This window comes from Channa argus, chromosome 1 (assembly GCF_033026475.1).
Source record: "Channa argus isolate prfri chromosome 1, Channa argus male v1.0, whole genome shotgun sequence".
In the NCBI taxonomy this organism is placed as follows: domain Eukaryota; kingdom Metazoa; phylum Chordata; class Actinopteri; order Anabantiformes; family Channidae; genus Channa; species Channa argus.
This window is the reverse complement of record NC_090197.1, coordinates 37,376,299-37,398,130: the sequence shown is the minus strand read 5'-3', so window position 1 is coordinate 37,398,130 and position 21,832 is coordinate 37,376,299. Positions and strand designations below refer to the sequence as shown.

Here is a 21,832-nt window from a genome sequence, read left to right as displayed (position 1 = left end):
CCACAAATCATAATCTTTAACAAATTCAACAGAATCTAAGTAATAAGATGTTCATAAAATCCATATTCCCCTTTTCCCATCTGTTTGTGCCTCTCTTTCTGTCTCACTGTCTCTATTACTCCCTCTCCTCATTTCATTATCTCTCTCTTCTCAGACTTTCATTAACACGGCTGCCCTGTTGGCTCCCTGCTTCCTCTGTTCCCTCTTTTGTGCATCTACAGAGCCTCTTCTCTTTTCCTTTGCTCGATTCATACCCCAACACCACCTCCAAACAATGTCTCAGACATATGAAAGTAACGGGGGACAAGAGACATCCAATTAAAACCACAATGAATAATTATTTCTCAGCTCCCCCTCTCTGCCGTCTCCCGAAGCCCTTCAGATTATGTAACAGCTCAGTGTCAACGGAGCCAGCCTGTGGAGGACAAGTTAAGGGGGTCTTCGCCAATGATGCAGCTCAGCGACTCTGGACTTTCCCCAGCAGCTTGCGTACTACCCCTCACTCCTCCTCCTTCTCCTCCTCCTCCTTCTTCCCTTTGCCATATCCACCTACCCATCCACCCACCAGCCCACCCTTTCCCTGCCTTTCTTACACACACATACACACATACACTCAATCACAAATGCACAGGGATTGCAGCAACAGCAGCAGCACCGCGAGATGGAGATCTCCGCTGCGTGTGTGAGTGCTTATTCCCGGTGAGTGCAGGGACAAGAGCGATTGAGTGTCAGTGATGCTTGAATATGGTGTATAAGGGAAGAGGGGAGAGAGCAGAGTAAAAAACAGGAGGGGGATATCAGTGAGGACCTGATGAGGTTTTGAGGCACTGTCTGTCTGCTTTTTTCCTCCCCCATCCCGATAACCTGAATCTTTGCCGGATGTGCCACAACTACTCCAGCTGTCACTGCACCGGCTGCCTCTCTCCTGGTCCTGCAGCCTGTGAGAGCTGCCCCAGTGGCTGGACGATACCCTGGCACCCACTGAATACATGGATGAACACTGGCTCTACAGGGGATCTGCGCTTTCTTATCCTTCGGACCTCTGATCTGTTTCTCAAGGTAAGAGTTATACTTCCCTTTTTTGGAGTTGCACACATATGTACAGGTAATGCAAAGAGACCCAGTGATTCGTCTAGTCTGTCTTTCAAATGCCTAACTGAATCAAACTGGATATAAGAAGCCTGCATGAATCAGTTGCATGCATGGGCATGATCCCTGGATGCATTAGATATGGATAAATTAGAGAGGGGAGCATTTCTGTATCCAAGCTGTGAAAGAACTAATGACTAATTAGGAAAAAAAATCTAGTTTTTTTTTCTTCACAACTGATACTGATGAATGATGATGTCATTATACTTTGATTAATGTACTTATCACAATGCGTGTCTTTGCAGCCTTTGACAGACACGCAGTATTTATCTGATGAAGCAGAGGCTGATTATCTACATTGCTGTACTTGTGAACTATTTGGGCTTGATAGTGAAGAATATTGATGAGCTCTCTCTAATAGACTTGTATATTACACTGTAATAGACTGTCAGAATGATAATTGTGTATTGGAACACACCTATCATAATAAGTGGCGTAGACTATAGGGAACATACATATAGGATAAGTGATGTGCTCCTCAAGGCTGAATGTGATGAAAAATGGATTCAGACTTATCATGACTAATGACGTGTGATCCTGGGATACTCTACTGCATCACATACAGAGCTACACTTATATTTGCTCTCAGTCATTGCCTCCCCCCGGTCTCTGTCTCTGTCCCTCTGTTTCCTACGCGTCATTCCTTGAATACCTAAATTTACAGGACATGCAGATGGGGTGCAGCTTTAAGGTGCTAAACACACCATGGCTTGTCGATCTCAGCATCTTTTCATCTGTAAAATCACCTACGTTACAACTGAGTCAGTCATCAGTACGGCCTGACTACGCATGTATGCCCATAGCCCAACCTCCTATGAATCAATGAACTCATCAGGGTGATGCACTATATACTGTCTGTCCACTGTAAAGAGTTTAAGTCAGAGAGATCCTGTCCTTTAATACATACAAAGAGAGACCCACACTAGCAGGAAAGCATGTGTTGTGTATGAAAAACCCAAAATGCTTCTCTGCATAGCAGCTTCTCCAAACTTATTCTTCCTAAGGATTCATTTCATAGCTAAAGCTCTCATCCATGAGAGACAGGGATGCAAGCTTTTTTAAACCTCCCACCATGTGACAAAAATCACCGTTCAATTAAGAATCCTTTAAGCCAACATTTAAAGCAAATTTATATGTACCTTTATTCCTAAATAAATCAGCCTGACTACAAAGGCTGTACTGGTTGACAGCTAGAATGAAGATGGAAGTGTTTATGTGTGTGTGTGTGTGTGTGTGTGTGTGTGTGTGTGTGTGTGTGTGTGTGTGTGTGTGTGTGTGTGTGTGTGTGTGTGCGCGCGTGCGCGTGTAAGTGCGTGTGTATGTATGTGTCTTTGTTTGTCCACGACTGGGGAGCTCTCATAACTGGGATTGTTTTCAAAAACTGAACAAAAGACAATATAAAAATCTTGGACCAAAGGTGCTTACAGTGTTGCTGGAAGAAGAGCTTCATATTGAGAAAAAGATTAGTGCAACAAAGAGTGTGTAGAGGCAGAAATTATATTGTATGCACAGTACATAAAATACTGACTAAACAGACAGACACACATAACATTATGGCCTTGGAAAAGGCATTGGTACACTACAATTCTGTGACATCCCATCATCTACATTGTGCTTATGATAGCATATTTGGTGCAATGTCACATTCTTTAATTTATGCAAACAGTGAGAACAAACGTGGGGACACACTGCACGGTCACAATGCATACAGTAGAAATTGTACAAGATGATGAGCACAGCACAAAACTTTACCGTTGCATATCCATTAAAAAGAGTGGACAGACAGTGTTATGCTTTGTAAATATTCCACAGATGCACTTCAGTAATTATTGCACTGATACTGGCTGACAGGGAAGTAAAGCGATCTGAGCAAAGTCGTCCTTTCCTTTCTGCTTTGTGATAAAGGATAAATCATGAGTCAGCAGAGTTGTAGACCTGTTATGGTTTGGAAAATGGATCTAACCCCTTATTAACATTCTTTACAAACAGCCACGTTTCTACAATGTTTTGCCATTAATAAATCAATCATGATACTGTAGCTAAAGGTGTTTTTTTTCCCATGCATGCAGCATTTTATTGTGAAGAACTGAAGGGCAATTGGAACAGACAACGTGGCCTGCCAGGGTACATAAGGAGATTTCAGAGGATTACTTTTGCAATTTTAGAGTCAATGCATTATTTATAATCCTTTGGATAGCTGAGGCCAAATCAGGGAAGGACCTCAGGTCATTAGCAGAGATATAGCTTGCTTTGAGATGAGGAGGAGGAGAGCTTGGAGGAGGAGAAGAAAAAAAGATGATGAGGCAAAGGAGATTCTCACTCAAATCTGAATATATCCACGTGTCACATGAGCCTCTCCGAACTTTCTTCTTGTCTTTCGTCGCACTCTCACTCTGTACATTTGACTTCCAACAAAGTAAGTGACTGAAGAGCTTTTTTTCAGCTCCTTTTGTGTAAATTACCACTTAGCTGCTTTACATGCCCTACATGACTGCAAAAAAATTGTATGCGCTTTGAGAAGACTTCCTGCAGATGTGATTACCTTTTCAGTGGTGTGAGATTGGTATTTCTGAGTGTGAAATAACATGATCCCATGTGAATCAGCCTCAAACAAATTCTCTTTATCCGTGGAACCGCTTCTGACAAACAACTTACGCTAAAATCAAAGTGCATACCAAATTATGTTTCAGAACAAATACCACCCCCAACAAAATTCAGCTGCTCTGAATTCCATAACAACTGGGTGTAAATTCATGACACAGCATATAATATTGTTCACGTGTAATGAGATTGAGCTACTTGCTTTGTTTGTTTTTTTTTCTCATTTGGCACTGAATGCACTGCATTGACTGAAGTGACACTAGAAGCTGAAGCTGGCATGCATTTCTTTCCAGCATTAATAGGTGGCAAGATGAAACATAGTTGTCTTTAAATATATTCTGTTTCATCAACAGTTTGAGCAGAGGGGTATGTTACAGTGAACATCTGCAAGCTAAAACCCATGGCAGGTGACCCAAGAAATACAGCCTCATGCTTTTTATTATCAGTCCTTGTCTGCTGGTCGATATGTGTGTGTCTGTACCTGTGCACACACTCCTTCAGAAACTGGCAAAGGCTTCTCTGTGAAAAGGTGACAACCAGGCCCACACGCACTAAAACACTCACATTTTCTGTCTCGCTTTTCCTCTTACTCTCATGCTCACACTAAGTGGGTGTGCACGCAGAGATGTACGAACCTGTGTCCACACGAGTTCCATATGCATGTACACTCACAAAGAAACGGTGCAGGGTCAGGTAAAGCAACAACACTTTGCCATCATTAAAATATGTGTATTGTATTCATATTACACCAAGTAACTGGTTTTGATTTACACAGTCATTAGTTAAATTCTCTACGCACTGCAGATGTTGATGAAACTGCATATCAGAAATTAACATTAATCTAATCTACTCATGCTTTGGCTCTTACAAATTTCATGGGATCAGTGAAAGTGACAGTAAGGAAATGTCCCCTCAGTATAAATTTCCCCACCAGAACAATCGCATTGATGGATTTACAATGTCTCTGAATGATAAAACATGATTACTTTCAGAGAAGCAGCAATGCCATGAAAAGCTTACTTTTGTGTGGTAATAAATGATTCATTGGAGTTTATTTATCATGGGTTGTCTTGTCATATGAAAATGATTAGCCAGCTATTTCTGATGTTTTCTTTCACCCATATCAGACATCATTTCATTTCCTTGTGCTGTTTAATACATTTCATGCACTAGTTTCATCACAGATGCAACTCCTAAAAATTACATTTTTTTATACAGCTAAAATTGCCCTTTCTCTAGTATTCACACCACAGTCTTTCCCTCACCTAGAAGTGCACTGCAGGTGCTTAAACACAGTTGTAAGAAAGTTTTATAAAGTTGTACTAAAATTGCAAGATTGGATGTTTTGGCAGAAAAGAAATATGTTTTCTGGAAACATTTTATTAATGTTTAGCATTGACAGATACAGTATGTGACTTGCCACATACAATAACAACAGCAGATATATAGCACTTCTGCTTAATCAAGTATGTTTGACTTGCAACTGTCTCAAAGGTCCATTTGCTTCTCAGACTGCAGCTCTTTATATGACGTTGTAAAGTTCAGTCAGGCCAACTAACATGAACCTGATTCTTGATGTGATAGCACAGTACGTACAGAGTTGACATTTGGTGCCCAGGCTCTGACCTTGTCACTCTGCTCAGCACAGCTGGGGAGTGATGATTATAAATTTTCCCGTAGGGAGTTTAGACCTTACAGGTGGGTACGGTTGGAGGAGCCCAACACCGACCATTATGTAGAGTCCATTATGTATGTGTGGGCCACAGCTGCTTTGTGCTGCTTCAATACATCTGCTAGGGACCTCAGACCACAAGGGGAATATATTATATTGTAAAAACGTTCTACTAGTGGGCCAAGCACCGGCTGCCCTCTGGCCATTCCTTAACAACACCTGTGGAAAAAAAAAAACTCTCAAGCAATTGAAGTGCAGCATGCCACAGGAATACATGTTATGAAATGTTAAAGTACTGATAAGAGGCAGACCATAAGTGCATGAATATACAGTAGGCTTAAGGTTGGGAAAGAGTATGACTTAGTCCAGAGTGGAGAACAGGTGCTCAGCAGTTAAGATGTAATCATGATATGATGAACTGTAAAGCAAGCATTCACATAGACCCACTTGTTTGAGGTAGAGTATTTGCCTTATGTGTGGCTGAATACAATCTGTGTGGACAAAATGCAAATGTGGCTCCTGTGCAAAATGTCGGACAAAAGAGAGTTTCCCACGAAGCAAAGTGAATGTCATGTTTAAATCACTAAACCTTGCGGTATGTACAATATTACCTCCTGTGACAGACCCAAGTTTGCACCGATTCAAAAGGGCCACCCCAAAAGCAACATCAGCCATGGGGGAAATAAGCCACAAAAACAACTAAACACATAACAACTCATTATGCAAAAAATATTAGTACATCCATACCATTACAGAAATGAATAACATAATTATCTTAAAAGGCATTTTCAATACAAAAGCAAAAAGCCAATAAATGTCTGGCACATAAGAGCAATTAAACCTCGAATTGTCTCAACAGTACATACAGTAGTGTCATCTCACATTACAGCATATGAGATGTTAGCATAACTAACAAATAGCATATTGAGATACAGCACCGCTCTGGCATCTCAGTGGTGATAATTTAAGTGCAAAACTGTGCTTCTCTACTTTAAATTGACAAGTGATAGAATTACTGTATAGTCAGTACATTTTTCTCAATGGTGACAGCAGCAGCAAAGGTTGAAGTACTGATTGTTCCCAAAAAGTAGGCAGAAGAAAAAAATCAGACATTTAGGAGGCACTTAATTATCAAATGTCATGATACATGACTAGCAGCAGCAAGTGTTCACAGAGTTAGCAGCGACCAGCATCAGAAATAGAGGACAAAACCATTGAGAAGGTATAAAGAGCTTGTTTTGGTCCCCCTTGGTCCGGAAAGCATGGTAGTCCAAATCATTTACTATTTAGACAATGGTGGGTGACTCAGTCAAAGCAAGTCTACAGCTTTGACCAGCAGGAATATCTCCCAGCTGAGTCATCGATACAAAAATTGAAAAACTGTGTGAGACAGTCTGGTTCTTTATATAAAAGTCAAATTATAAATATATAAAAGTCAAAAAGCATGTGTCTATAAAAAAAAAATCCAGTCACTGAGCTGGCAACAGCTTTTAAAATGTGGACCTTTAATGAATTCAGTCTCCAAATCTGTGTAAATTGTGAATGAACTATGACACAATGTTTCGTTGTCATTAGCACTGACACATCATTTTAAATTTGTTACAGCTCTGACTCATGCTTCTTGTCTATAGAAATTGTGGCCTTGACCCAAGGGTATTGTGGTGAAGCCTATAATCTACAAACGAAACACTACTTAAAAGAAGAAAAAGAAGAGAATGTTGCAAAAGTTTTAATTGGTGCTCGTAACTCAAAACCGATTGTTTCTTTATCTGACACTCTGAAACTTATCTGAAACTCAAACAGTAAGTTGAGTAATTAGACAAAAGTGAATTCAAAGACATTATTCACTGAATGCTCTTCAGTGTATTTTATAATACAAATATTATTATTTGCATCTTTGTTGTGTTGTGGTTTTAAGAATTTTGCTTGTCAAATTGCACCATTTGCAATTTATTTATTTATTTATTTATTTATTTATTTATTTTTGTCCTTTCAGCTTATCCGGTGAGTTCAGGGTCATCACAGCGGATCATTGTCCGCATTAAATTTTTTAATTTTGAATCTTGAATTTGTATTAAAGATTATGTCTTCAGATTTATAATGTGTAACCAGAATATTAAGGAATGGGCCTAAAAAGGCAAACAAATCTGGTTATATGCTACATTATGTTTATAAACTGACAAAAATTATTTCCAACTAGATTCCAGAGTAACACAGAAATTGTTCCTTTTTCTCTCTTTTACCCCTTAAAGGAAATATGGTGAGCAAAGAGGACACCAAATGTGTTGTTCTCTCTAATTCAGATGAATCAGATTCAGAGACAGGTCCACCACACAGCCTTGATGTGCAGTCTAGACGGGAATCAGGCAAGCAGCAGGTGAAGAAGAGAAACAAGGCCTTACAAGTGCGTTTTAAGGATATCTGTGAAGCTCAGAATGAGCATCGGGGGAAACGCTCCAGATCCATTTCCTGTAAAGTAACACACAGAAAGTTTTTGACTATGCCTGCCAGACGCTCCATTCCAAATGTGACCAAGAGTACAGGTGTCCAGACCTCACCAGACCTCACTAAGCGATACAAGACTTTCCCTTTTGAAAGGAAAAAAGGACATACATTTAAACATACTGCTTTGGTGGAGGACTACAAAGGACAAAACAACGGGTTTTTGAAAGATATAAAGGCAGGGGGAGAGGATGGACAAGTTATTGGGGAGTCCTCTAAGTGCAAAGGCAAGATTGTGGGGCAGACAAAAGCACTGCTTCACCACACCGACGACAGTAGCGATACAGAGGATTTGCTTTCCAGTGCCAACTGTGTGGATGGACCCTCGTTTCCAGAATCCTCACATTCCTCTCAAGTGTGCCATCCAAGCAGCACTCCTTCCAAAAGCGAACCAGAGTACCAGGTCTGTGGAACGAGGACCAAACCCAAAGGATTACCCAAAGAAGACATGAACGTTGGCACTTCATCAAAGCGCCAGCTGGCTAACGCAGAGTTTTCACAGGACAAGGGAAAGGGTACGGGTCCTGTTGCATGGAACTCTTTGACACAGGTGGAATCTTTAGGAAGTCCCTCTGTGAGCTGTAAGCGGAAAAAGGGCTCCCAGTTGAACGAACAGCAGTCACAAACACTTCCCCATAGTACTAAATGTTCGGTACAGTCACAAGGGCAGTGTCGGACAAGACACGTGTCAGCCTCCTCTAAACTCCAGCAAACAGCTGGCGGCGGCGAGGGCTTTCCTCCAGTAGACACACGAGCCCCAGGCATGGGCAGCAGCCAGCAGATAATGGCCTTATCGGGAGACAAGGATATCAAAGCACAGCTGCAGGCAATGGAGAGCCTCATCAGCTCGAGCCAGGAGACCATCAAGGTCCTACTTGGAGTCATTCAGGAGCTGGAGAAAGGCGAAGCACAGAGAGAGGGGTGAGTAGTGCAAGCTTTACAGTAAGGACTTTATAATGTGCTACCAAACAGAATTTACACAGTGCATAGTGTTTACTGTGAGGAAAGATCAACTCTAGGTTATTACAGCATGAATTATATTGTTGTATATTTAGCCATAATTTCTAATTGGTTAGAATAATACTTACCTAGGAACGTAGGAATGTGGCAGCATCAGCAGTGCAGAGTTTGACAGGAAGAAATACAAGCAGACATTCAAACTGGTTGTAGGAAAACAGCCTGATTTGTTTAGCAGCTTGATTTGGAATCAAGTCCGATAGAGAGAGTTTACCCTTCATCTCACAGGAGAACCGTGTGCACAAAGATGTAAACTACGGATTAAAACTGGACCCAGAAGTTGTTGAAGAATTGTAAACTATGACAAATGCTATTATGATGGTCAGGTTTGTCTTTGGTTTTTCTGTTGGGGTTTCGCTGTCTGTTCAAAATGTGTTCGATTGTGCTGAGGCGCCTTTAGATTTCTTTATGGATGTCACTGTGCTCCCAGATTTTAGCAATTAACTTTGTGCGTGCCATATAATTATGAGCAATCGCAATGATGGCCAAGACAAAAAGAAACCTCAAGTTTGAGAGACAGAAATTATCCTTCAAGGCTGTACTTTCAGCTAAATATTAACTACAGTCTAACATATGATAATTGGCACTAAACAGAAACAGATGCTAATTGGAAAGTTGATATGGTAGTTCAAAGCACTGAATAAACAGAAATTATAACCTGATGCAGTGAGTTCAAGGTCAGGTGAGTCAAAATGTTTAGCCTGACAGTCTATACCTATTGTCACTGCAGTGGTTCCAGTAATTAGTATTTCAATCAAGCTCCCAAACAATTCAACCTCATGGTTGAGCTTAAATGGGAATTACCAAAAACAACTGACCAATGAAGGCCTAATCCTGTGGGAACCATTAACATCTACACAAAGTGTGTGCCAATCTACTAATTAGGGTGAAAACCTTGAACTGCTATTATCGAATCACACAAAATCAAAAGTCAGGTTAATATTATAGTCAACCTTCAAGGTATAATGGGACGTTCAAAATCCATGGCACAACCAATCATTCTTTATGTGTCGCATTTCATTAGAGATGTATTTTTATAGGAGAAAATACATTAACAAGCTTCATAAAGTCCTCAAGCCCATGTCCACAGCCAAACTCTTACAGCAATTCAATTGTAAGAATCAAAGCACTCCATCTCTAAAACCCATAGCAACACCAAATTTTATTTAAGCCTTATACACATCTAGTGGAGAACAAGCCACCCTAGTGCGGCTCTGTGCAACTTGGTTTTAAAGGCCCAATTAGTGCAGCCTCATAACACTTTGCCTTTCATCTCTACAAAACTGTGCCTGCTGTAGTGCCTTCGCTGTGTTGTGTTCCATCAGCATTATTAGAGATGCGCAGTTACAAGCCACAAAGCCTACATTCCAGAGTACATTCCCAAATACGCTTCACTTTTCCGCGTGGCTGGACAATCAGATAGGTTTCTTTAAAGCTACACTTTTAGATTAACCAAAAAGTACAGTAACCCAATGCTTCCAAGTTCCTACCAGGAGTAAATGCTGCTTTCAAGGCGCTTTTTTTCCATATATACAGCTACAAAAGGATAAACTAAACCATTGATCCACAGAAGGGTGAAGGCACAATGTTTACAACAAGGCTTTTTATTCATAAACGTTATCTCAGTTTCACTGTTTGCACTGAAAGTAACGTTACTACAAAATAATCATACACCTCCAGCTGGATGATGATTATTGACAACCTGCAAAAAGGGAACTACAAAACAAGCATTTGGTCAGCAACAGTTCGAAATCTATGCATGTTTTCCAAAACTTCTGTGAGCTAGTGACACTTGATAATGGATTAGACATCGGCACTAATTCATAGTAATGCTACAGTTTGATCACTAGTTATAATTATAATGCTGTGTGAATTATTAATAAGTAATAAGAAATTAGTGAATTATTACTGAATTAGTTTTTTTCTTGCTTTAGTCTCTCATGTTCACACTGCTATATTCTATCTGTCATAGAAACACACTTTGTACTGTACTGTACTGTCCAAGATTTACAAGTACAATCTATGCAAGATAGTCATGCAACATACAGAAAATGTCATGGACCAAACATTGCATATGCAATGCAGAACTGCTGCTGCTGTATATTAAAAGAAAAAATAGATCTAATAAAGGACAACATACCGCACACTCAACATTTACAAAACATAAAACACAATGTGAAATAATGTGGCCTGACCTGATTGCAGCTTTTTGATGCTATCATAAACTAAACTGAATGCCATGCAGCAGGCACGTAGGCATGGGGGTGTGGACAGTGAAACTGCAATGACGAGGGTGGGACATATCCCAGGACAGCTGACATGGACAAACAACCCAGCAGTGAATCTGTGCCAACACTCGGCTTAGAGAATGACTTTCAGAGGTGCAGTTATTTTCTTTTCCCATGAAGCATCTCTGATATCGTTCTCGGTAACATTCTGTGCTTTATTACGATGCCACTACAGTATATTGGGTCATGAACATTTTACCCTGAATGGGAAATAGAAGAGTTTTTTTGTGCTCAGTGCTTACAGTGATTATAAATTTAGGTTAATGCGCTTTGATTATTAGAGCAAGGCTCTTTAAATGACAAAAATGTACATGAAAAGCCAGGCAGCAGCACCGCTCTATTGTAGACCTTGCCTGTGCAATGACTTACTGTCCTTGCTCACAGCTGTTCAGAAAGACTTCATTTGAGAACAGGGCAGGACAGATGAACTTACTGACCTTCAGCTTCCATCAGCATTTTCGATCCACACAGAGGCTATTGTCTCTCCCCCGACTGAGGTCACCTCTCATGTCAACAGTTGAGGTCCGGCCCCTCCACATGTCATCCATCAGGGTGTAGGGCTACCGTGACGGCAAGCAATTACGCGTGCAGCTCTAATACAGCCTCTCTCATTTTCTCTATTCCACTGCAGCCCGCCCTTGCATACAGTAACATACACTGTATTGCAAATAACAATGTGTGTGTGCATGCTTACAAAACTCAAATCAGGAAATAGGAATGAAGAATTGCTTGTCGTAAAGACAATGACTTAACCAATAGCCACTGCATATTTTATCTGCCCTCTTTGACATACGCACATATAAGCCCCTGTCATGTCCGAAAAGATGGCTTACAGTTGGTCCTTTGATGAAGTCCTTAAGGACAAAAAAATGAGTACTCTTGGAGAGTAGAGATGACTGGCCCTTGGAGCAATGTACATATGCCATAAACAGAGAATACACTATTTGTCTTGTTTATGGTTTTTTTTTTTCATCCTTATGCCTCTTACCTACTGTATGCTATGTCTGTAGCAATTTCAATTGGGTTAGAAATAAAAAAGATGTACAGTATATTGATTTTTTATTTCAGATGATTTATGCAGCATTTAGTTGCTTCTTGTTTGTAATTGTCTATAGAAAAAAACAGCATATTTTAAAACTATGTCACTGCAAAGTAAGGTAATCTGATTATCCAAAATCTGCAAGTCTACACACTTGATTAACCAAATCTGAGAGGCCTGCAGGATCAGAGCCCCTACTGCATTTTCAACTGTTAGGAATAAACAACTGGGTAAAGCCCAAGCTGAACAAATTTGGCTCATAGTTTGTGCCCACAGGTGTTGAAATATGCATCTAAAGTCTATCACTGGAGATCACATGTATCTTTCCATCTTTCTGTTCACAGGCTCTCCTACAGAACAGGACAAGATACAGCAAATTGTGACACTTGTCGAAACAGCGCATGCATCATTTACAGGTAAGACCCATCTCACTGCCCGGGTGTCATTAATGCTGCATAAATGCAATCCTCACAACACAGGTTTGATGCAGTGATGTTCTTAAGGGAACTGACTAAGCAAAAATAAATAAATAATTTAAATGAAACATTTAGATTTCAATAAATTTAAAGGTTCGTTTTGTCGCTTTAAATAGAAATTAAAGAAAGGCATGTAAAAGGATCTGCCATATAAAATTAGTCAATGTAATAAAGTAGCAGCTTCCAATCCTAGAATCCAGTCACTTATATCAAACACTTGGCTGAATAACTGTATTAATTCTTTTGTCACCTTTAAGACATTGTTATCTTAAATCGTAAAGTAATTGTAAAATTTTGTGTTGTAGGTGTTTTGTTGTAAGCAGAAGTTGGTGGTAAATTCACCCAAGCTGTCCACTCTATCATTTGTCAATTCAATCCAAAAGTCTCTACTTCCTCTTGTTGCCTTGTTCTCTAAACGTGGTGCGTACAGCTGAAAAAAAATCCCTCTCAACCCCAGCAAATACTACTACTTTCATGCATGGAGGTCAGATTGAAATTGGCTTTGAAAAACCCTTCACAATTTAAAAATGTATATCTACTCTGGATACAAAGGTTCAGAAATGGGATGTTCTTTCCATCCTCTGCTTTATACTTTTTAACACAATATTGTAGCGCAAGAGCAAGATACTGTAATATTGCAGTCCAATCTTATCTGTTGTGTCATTGAAGCATTTTAAATATGTACTTATGTGAACACATACCTGCAAACTTTGTTACTGCAGTGTACAGGAACATTGCCCTGCCCTGGACATATTTCTCAGGATTTTCTCTTTATATAACATTTTTACTAGATGCCTCTTCTCCCTCGATGAGTGCATTGCGTCTAGCTGACCCAGATTGTGGTGTAAGACCACAGAGGAACTTGAAAGCAGCCTCTCCGTTTCATATCAGATACTGGACTACAGGAAATCATTGGGCATCTTGCTAGAATCACATATAAATTGTGTATTTGCCAATTTTCCCCTGTTTACAAAACAAAAATCCCCAAGTGGTTCAGGCCTGTTGTATGAGTCATCTAGAAATAATCTGCCCCTAGCCGCTGGGGAGAAATTACTCTGCTGCCTTAATCTGAATGAACTTTGAGTTTGATGCTGTAGCATAATTTTCTACCTTTTCTTTATTGCAGTGTTTCAATTTATAATTCCTGACAGCAGGTCCTAAACATCCTCGACTGATCGACAACTGCTATTATCCATTTCAAACTCATAACATTAGTTTGAGCAACCAAGAAAAGAAAAAGAAAATTGAGACTGATTTAGAATGCCGAAATGTTGTTGTCTCACCGATAGCATCGTTATAAGGCTCAAACTGGAAGATTTTGGTTTGGACACTAATTAAAACCTAGTAGACAACTTCGCTGACCAGGACGTGAGCTTCTGGCTTAAAAGGCAGGACCTAGGACTAGTTCAAATTCCACTGCTTGTACTGTGCATCAAACAGGAGCCTTGGTCTGATGTTGGCTTGGGTAGAAGCAAAAATAGAAACAAAAGCCTTTCCTCCATCTGTATCTCAACACAACAGGATAACGGAGACAGAGTGCTGTGGAGCGACAGCCACTCTCACTCCTCCACACCAGTGCAAAGCAGAGAGCAGCTGTGGCTGTAGTCAATAAAATGGGAAAACACATTCAAGCACATACAGAATGAGCCTGAGTCGCTATCAAAGAGTCTGGCTCAACAACCATCAACATTAAGGCAAAATGGAGATCAGTACGCCTTAGGAAGAAATGAAAAACTGAATCAGCACTCTCTGGTAAGGCAAAATAAGGTCTCAGCAGCACCACCAAATTATTGGACTTGGATCTGATTCTATTATTAGAGACACTAACGGGTGACAGCAGCAATAGTTTTAGGGTTATTTCTTTTCTGGTGATCTGGCGTCTGACCTGACTAAAAAGATCCTCTAAAATGTCAGTGTGAACTAAACTGTTTTTGAATAAATAGGCTTTACCTAAGCACGTCTGGGATGAAGCTGTTCACTGTTAACCTCCAGTACTCCAATTCGGCAGCTTGACCCCCCTATAATGATGATGTAAACAAATCATGAAGCTGGTGATAAGAGAAGAATCACCTAATCCCCCTGTACAACTTGTTAACCCCTTTCTGCAGAAACAGTTAATATTTTAAAGATTGTGGAAGCTCCTGACTTATTAGGTAAAAAACAACCCACTATGTTTCTCTTGAGGAGTTCAGTAAAAGTTCATATAGCTACATATTTGTTATGGGGTCCCCATAGGTTCAGCCTCGAGGCTGATGTGGCCCTACCAATTATTCTTAAATTAACAAAAAAACATACTAAAAATATTTCATTTCAATTTTCCTTGGATGTATTGTATTTCTAGCTGAGAATCTGGGGGTGATCTTAGTTCGTGATTTAAACTTTGAAGTTCAAATTTAGAACATGGCAAGAGTAAAGGGTCTTTTCATCACTTAAAAAACATCACCAAGTTATAACTAATCTGAATTACGGAAATGTGTACATGCAAGTAGGTCATGAAGCTCAATTGGACACTTCCTAGGGTGAGTCATGGGCTTGATTGAGTTGACAGTGAGAGTTGTACGATAGATGCTGAGATAGATATTTTCCAATTAGAATATTCGTATTATTAATTAAATTAAACCGAATAAACCTCACTGCCTCTGCTGATTTGGAGGTTGCTTATCCAAGCGTCCTCGAGCAAATTCAGTGTACTGGTGCACAGTATGTGTTTTCGCCAGTATTTCTATGTACACTTCTGTAGGTGCACTCTTGTGTTACTGCAGTGTGTCCTTTGTGTCAGTTTGTGTCCCTATTGATCAAACAGGGCCTTTTCATTGATCTGTTTTTATGGGTCCAGTCATTACTGTGAATAAGTGTGATATTCAGAGTGGGGCTTTAAGAAGAGTGGGAATCTAAGAATATTTAATACAAAGTAAATAAATATATCATCTGATGTATTGCACATTTAATGAAGTCTTAGTATAGACAAATTGAGCGACAGTGTACAGAGTACAACTGGGTTTCACTGTATCAAACATTAAACACATAACAGTATTGTAATTTGTAAGAGTAAAGCAAGAATTCCAGTGCATACAAAAGCAAAGAAGAGTCCCGAGGCACAAGGATGAGTCTCACTTTAGTTGTTTCACTGATATTATCTAGCTAAGGCAAAGCATGCCAACCGTGTATGTCAGTGAAGCAACTTGGCTTATTTACCAATCTTGGAACAACTTCTGATGGCAAAATAAGTGCCTTCAGTCTGTTGTGACTAAACAAAAATGTGGTATGGCAATAAAGTCAAAAAGAAAATCCAATCTGCAGCTTACTTATAAAGTGGAAGATTACCATTTCATCTGTGCTCAGTATCATTAAATTGTTTCAGTTTTTCCAACCACCAGTCATGGAATGGAGCAGGGCTGTGGTTGGCACGCAGGGTAGTAATCTATCACGGTCCTCTCTATCTCTGCCAAAGTAATTGTCATAAATATCTTAAATTCTGCAAATAGTGCTGTTTAGTATTCTTCAGCAAAATCTAGCACAAACCTTCCAAGACAAGATTATGTTTTTACAAGAAAAAAAACGTCTTTATTGTTTATGCCTGCTCATTGTTTCAGATGCATTTTATACTATCAATACCTCATTACTCATACTGCCTACTACTGAATGATCCTATCACCAGCATCCTTGTTAATATAATAGTCTATTAATCCAGTGAGTTAAACTGATGCCGGTAATCACATTTGCTGGACAAATCACTATGTGACACTTGGGTGAGGAGACCAGAGTATAGTTATGCAAATTAAAACAAGCCAACAACTGCAGGTTGGGACCAAACCACCAATTACCCCTCAAAGCTGCACTGTTAGCAAATGTGTGTTGCGACCATGACCAAGAGTAGTATGACCTGACATGTAGGCTTTAATTTCACAGCAATCCAACATTTCCATGTCAGACAAATGCAGGACCTTAGCAGCTGCTGAGCCCAGGTAGTCAATCAATGGAGCCTTTCCAGATTTCAGCTCTCCTCTGACAGTCTCCACCCACCCTCTGTACACTGCGGCATTTCATACATCACTGCAACAAATAGGGCATGCATATGACAAGAGGGAGTAAAAGGCTGAACGTATAGATGGTAAACTAGAGGAAGGACTACAATGAGATTTCAGCTGTAAAACCAAATAGTCCGGAGGCTCATCAAATTTTGTGTGGCTAGAAAAAACGAATAAACAGCACAGCCTACCAGAAGAAGCAATAGCAACTTGTAGCCTTTTTTTTTTTTTTTTGGAGGGCTGCTGAGGGATTGGTCACATGATTGAAGAAGGCAGCTAAAGTTGTTGGTGCTGCTTTTTGTTAGTGGCTCACACCTGGCCATCTAATGAATGTTAGTTGGACATTTTGTCTTGATAATTACTTTACTTATGTCAACCACATTTTGTCTTCGTTTTACTTTTGGCAGACCACACAGCAAATCATTCTTTCAAAACACATCATCAAGGCATCCATTAATTTAAATAAACCACAGAGTACTTAAACAGATTTTGTCTTTTACTTTTTAAGTTTTGTGTTGGTTTACATTTAATATTGTTTCAAATTAAAGTATTGCATAATTTCATAATAGGGTTTAATTCATCCACACAAATCGAAGTTAGTCAGACCCAAAGCCGATGCTAATCTACAAAGTATGATGGCATCCACCCTCTACTCTTCATATTTTCTTGCCATACTCATCTTCATGGGTGAACAAGATTAACAAGCGCATCAGTTACTAATTATATGTGGCCTACCACTGAGTCAACAGCAGGAAACCCACTTTAAAAAACATGTTCAGATCAAAGCAGTAAAGGCTCTCATTCCTCTCATGCTGTGTTGAATAAGAACTAGCATTTGAATCAAAATATACAATGTAGTGTTTCCAATGTGGCACTAACAATGACTTTGAAAAACTGTTAAGTCGGGAAAGGCAACTGTAATGTAATATGATGAGACGCGTTGAGCTAATTAGCACTTGTGTCCCATGCTGAGATGGCGGAGCTGTGGTTGTTTTGGTGAACAATTGTCAAGATTGCCTATTACGTGTTGTCCTCATTAATAAGATTGTTGTTGTTTTGTTTTTTTTCTGTGTCTGTGAGGCAGAGAGCACACTAATAAACAGCACTGGCCTTTTTATCTGATATACATGACAGAGAAAAGAATTGTGCATCTGATTTACATAACCTGTGGGAAGTTTCTGCTTCAGCTGTTGTCTGTCAAACGAAGAAGTAACTGTCACTCTCTGTTGATTTAATCTACGGTGCCCCATCATGTAATTCTGAAGATGTTACACTATGCCAAGCCTGATCCACTCATCTTGTCATTTGGAGAGTTTGAATTGTGAATGGCCACAGGGAAAACCACAGCAGGAGAAGCGACTTTACACTGAAAGCTGCCAGTAACATGAAGAACAGAAGAAAGTAGCATGCAGGTACATGCAGTTGGGTGAACAGAGTTTAACATGCTAAAAAGGCAGCTCACAGCAGCCAGATCCCTCCCCGGAGCAACAATCACTGAATGGTGCTCAGCACACCACGACCATAGACAAACAAACGGCTCACCACTGATCACAGCAACAACTCACGCTGCATAGCTAAAGAGATGATTAATCTGCTTTGCTGAATGCCCTAGAAAAGCCTTCCTGTCTCCAGCCGCTTCAATCTGTTTGTGTACAGTGATGGTCTTAGATATAGGGTTTTGTTTGCTGCAGCACCTGCTTCCCAGTGCAACACGCATCATACAGTGCAGCCTTTGGCTCACAACTGAGGCATTATGTCCACAGCATACAGTAATTGCAGTGATCTGCCAAGTGATTAATTGCTTAATTGCTGAGGCTATTCGATGTTACTCTGTGCTGTTGTGATTGTACTCTGCTTTCTGTCAAGTCAACATTATTTAAATAGCACTTGTTAAGATTTCAACATTAAAGAAAGGATACAAACAGAGGTAAAAGAGAAATGAAACAATGGACCATGAGAACAAGAGATGTAGTAAAACAAGTGCATCTTATACTGCAATAAAGCAGCAGATCTACCACATTAATGCCTTTAGACTACTAAGAATTCAGTTTTCTCATTCTCAGGGGTCTGGTGTTCAGATGACCTGCAAGTGCTCGAGTTTATCTGAAGTGGAAATAAAGCAAATGAAGAACAAGCATAGGAGAGGTTTTCTTTTTATACAACAAAAACATGATTTCAAATCCTCTTTTATAGCAGTGATGATGTTGAGTATCAAGCAGTCACAAGTGGTTCATTTTTGACTCACTGTTTATTTAATCTTACGTATTGATTCATTGGAAGTCCCAGACTGCCAAACTACTACCCAGCCCTCCATTCGATTTGTCTAACACAGCTCTGTTCTTAACTGACACTTATCTTAAAGGTGAGGACAGTGTCTAGGAATCATTATGTCACTCGGACTATAGCACATCCTTCAGCAAACTAATTACACTGCCCATCAAAGTGGCTCCCCTATCAGGCCAGGCTTTGTACTTTTACCTCTGTCAGTCTGCAGACATGGAGACAGCATGTTTGACCTTGGCATGGGAATTGTCATCTCTTTGGGCAGCTTCAGTTCTCCTTTCTACCCTTACTAGTCTTTGAATGACAGGAATGGGCTTAACACGTAGTATCCACTATTCATTGTTGGTGAATTTTAAAGCAGAAGGAAAAAAAAGCCTCAAACCACAGAGCATTCAATTGTCAGCGAAGGTTTGTTGAGGAGTTTCAGTTTTAAGAGGCACAATGCAGATGATTCATTCTCTTTTTCTATTCTTATTCTATTTCCAGTGCAATGTTCTCAAAATGTATTGCATACTGCAGGAATAAATACATTAACACAGCACTACAAATCAATAGCAATAAAGAGAAAGGAGACTGTGGATGATGCATTTATCCCTTACTTGAATACAGGCAGTTAATCAGGGTGTGCTTGGCCTCTCGATGGTTTCATTTGGATTGGATTAAGCCCCACATTGCTCCCAGGCCTGTGAGATTTAATCGGACAGAGTTTTGCCGGAACAAAATCAGACGATGACCAGCCTGGGATTACACGGGTGGAATTTGATGTCAGAAACAACCCACATTCTGGCTCTTTTTTTTTTTTTTTACAAATCTAATCAATGCAGGGAAAGCCCTTTGACTGCATGCATAGAAAATACCGACACGGTGCAAAGGAACTCTATTACTAGAGGAGTTTCTGATATGTGCCACAAGAAATATGTGCTGCCAGGATGTCTGTAAGTTTGTTTGAGCCATTTGCCTACCTCCCAGCTTCCATCTGTGGACTACTAACAAAAATAAGCTAAGATTGAGTCATAAATATTTTAGCCAAATGAAAAATCACCAACTTTAAACACATAAATGTTAAAGCATCTGATTTTAATACCAGTCAAGAAATCTGAAGTCAATGAATGTGCGTGGTTTGATTATAAAACTGAACTGAATGTAAATATTCTAGAACTCTAGCGCTTATGCTTGTGTTACAGTGTTGAACTGGACTTCAAGCTGCAGGAGGATAAGCTACTACCCCTGATGAAGAGGCTTTGCCCCATGGACAGCCAACAATGCCCTGCTCTGCCTTACACCAACGAAGTGTTCACATCCACACCGAAACGCAAATCGAAGACGGAGTCCAAAAAGCATGCTCGCTGGAAACTCTGGTTCCTTTGAATAAAACATGACGGCTTTGGAAACAGCCTCTTTTTTTATTCTGCACATTAATAGTTCTGTTATTCTCAAAATGGACGAAGGAATATTCAGAGGAAGTAATCAAGAGTGTGGATAACGTGTTGAGACAGCACATCAAGACAGCTGGGGGACAGCAGAGACTTAATAAAAACATTTTAAATTCTGTCAAACCTTTTTCTGGAGAGGAGGGACACACACCTGCAAAACCTAGGTGAGCTTTGGGATACATTTTCTACATGTATATTTTTAAGCTGTGTAAAGATGGATGTTATTTATATATTGGGTACATGTATCTCTTGCTTTACATTTACTTTTTATTGCATCCTCCAATGCAATGCACTTTTGGTCTTTTCCCCCCTGTAGAGTATATTGCTTGGCAACAAGAGGAGGTGCCTTGTGGAGGGCCTTTTATGAGTGAAGCTGTAATCTTTGAATGGACATCAGCCCCACCTTCAGCAAAGCACAAAACATAGAACTATTAAGAGGAACATGCATAAAAGACTGAGATGCCGTACAGTACATGACACTATGTCACCACTGTTCTAATAACCTACTCTGTTCTCTCCTCTTCCTACTTATCTGTTCACACTCTGCTCAGTTTGTCTGTCTGACTGAACATCTGCCTGCCTTTGTTAATAACCCCTGTCTCTTCCCTCTCTTTGTTACTCTGTCTTTTTATCGCTCTCTGTCTTTCTCTCTGTCTCTCCATTTAGCTCACTGTGTAATCAGCCAACTTGCCAGCCAACTTTGCCTCAGTCATCCTGTCCTTTCGTGTTGGCTACACTGTTAAATGATGTTCAAACTCGATATTTTAAAATAACTGCATTATTTTAGCAGAGTACTGTGAAATTACATTTTGAAATACACATGTCTGGGGTCCTCTTCTTGAAGCAGGTACTGGGTTATATCAGATTTTCTAAACAACATACACTATCTAATGTTTGACTAAGGGGAAGTATTTTCTATTATAAACCTTTTTTTCCAACAAAAAGTTTAAAAAAATATATATTGACTTCTTTGTGAGTCCATTAAGAGTTTGCCTTGCTTCTCAATCACTCATTGTGTCACAGCAAAGCTCTAATGTGAAGCCCAATCTAATTCTAAGGAATTTACTTTATGTCTAGTTAGTTATATGGTAATATGGATTTGTCTTCTTTCCATTCAGCTCCATCTTGTAAAATGAAACCATTTTTTTCTTTTTTCACCGTAAACAATTACAACCCACACAAACAGCTGTGCTATGAACTTCAAAGAGTGGAAGGGCTATATACAGTGCTTAAGGAATATGGTAGCAATCTAACAACAGAGAAGACTTGTAGCCACCAGCTTTGGTTAAGTAATCAAAAAAATCTACTAATAAAAATGTAGCAGCGACACTGAACTTTCACAAT

General features: G+C 39.7%; 1 protein-coding gene across 1 annotated transcript; it reads left to right on the top strand.

Annotated features, from left to right (window-relative positions):
• Positions 1-414: 414 nt before the first annotated feature.
• On the top strand, positions 415-21,752 carry insyn2ab (inhibitory synaptic factor 2Ab). The gene is made up of 6 exons (XM_067518021.1): positions 415-699; positions 900-1,059; positions 7,675-8,845; positions 12,613-12,684; positions 20,240-20,652; positions 20,805-21,752. Exons 3-5 carry the CDS (start codon positions 7,680-7,682, stop codon positions 20,421-20,423), a joined length of 1,422 nt encoding a protein of 473 aa, XP_067374122.1. The 5' UTR covers positions 415-699; positions 900-1,059; positions 7,675-7,679; the 3' UTR covers positions 20,424-20,652; positions 20,805-21,752.
• Positions 21,753-21,832: the final 80 nt, after the last annotated feature.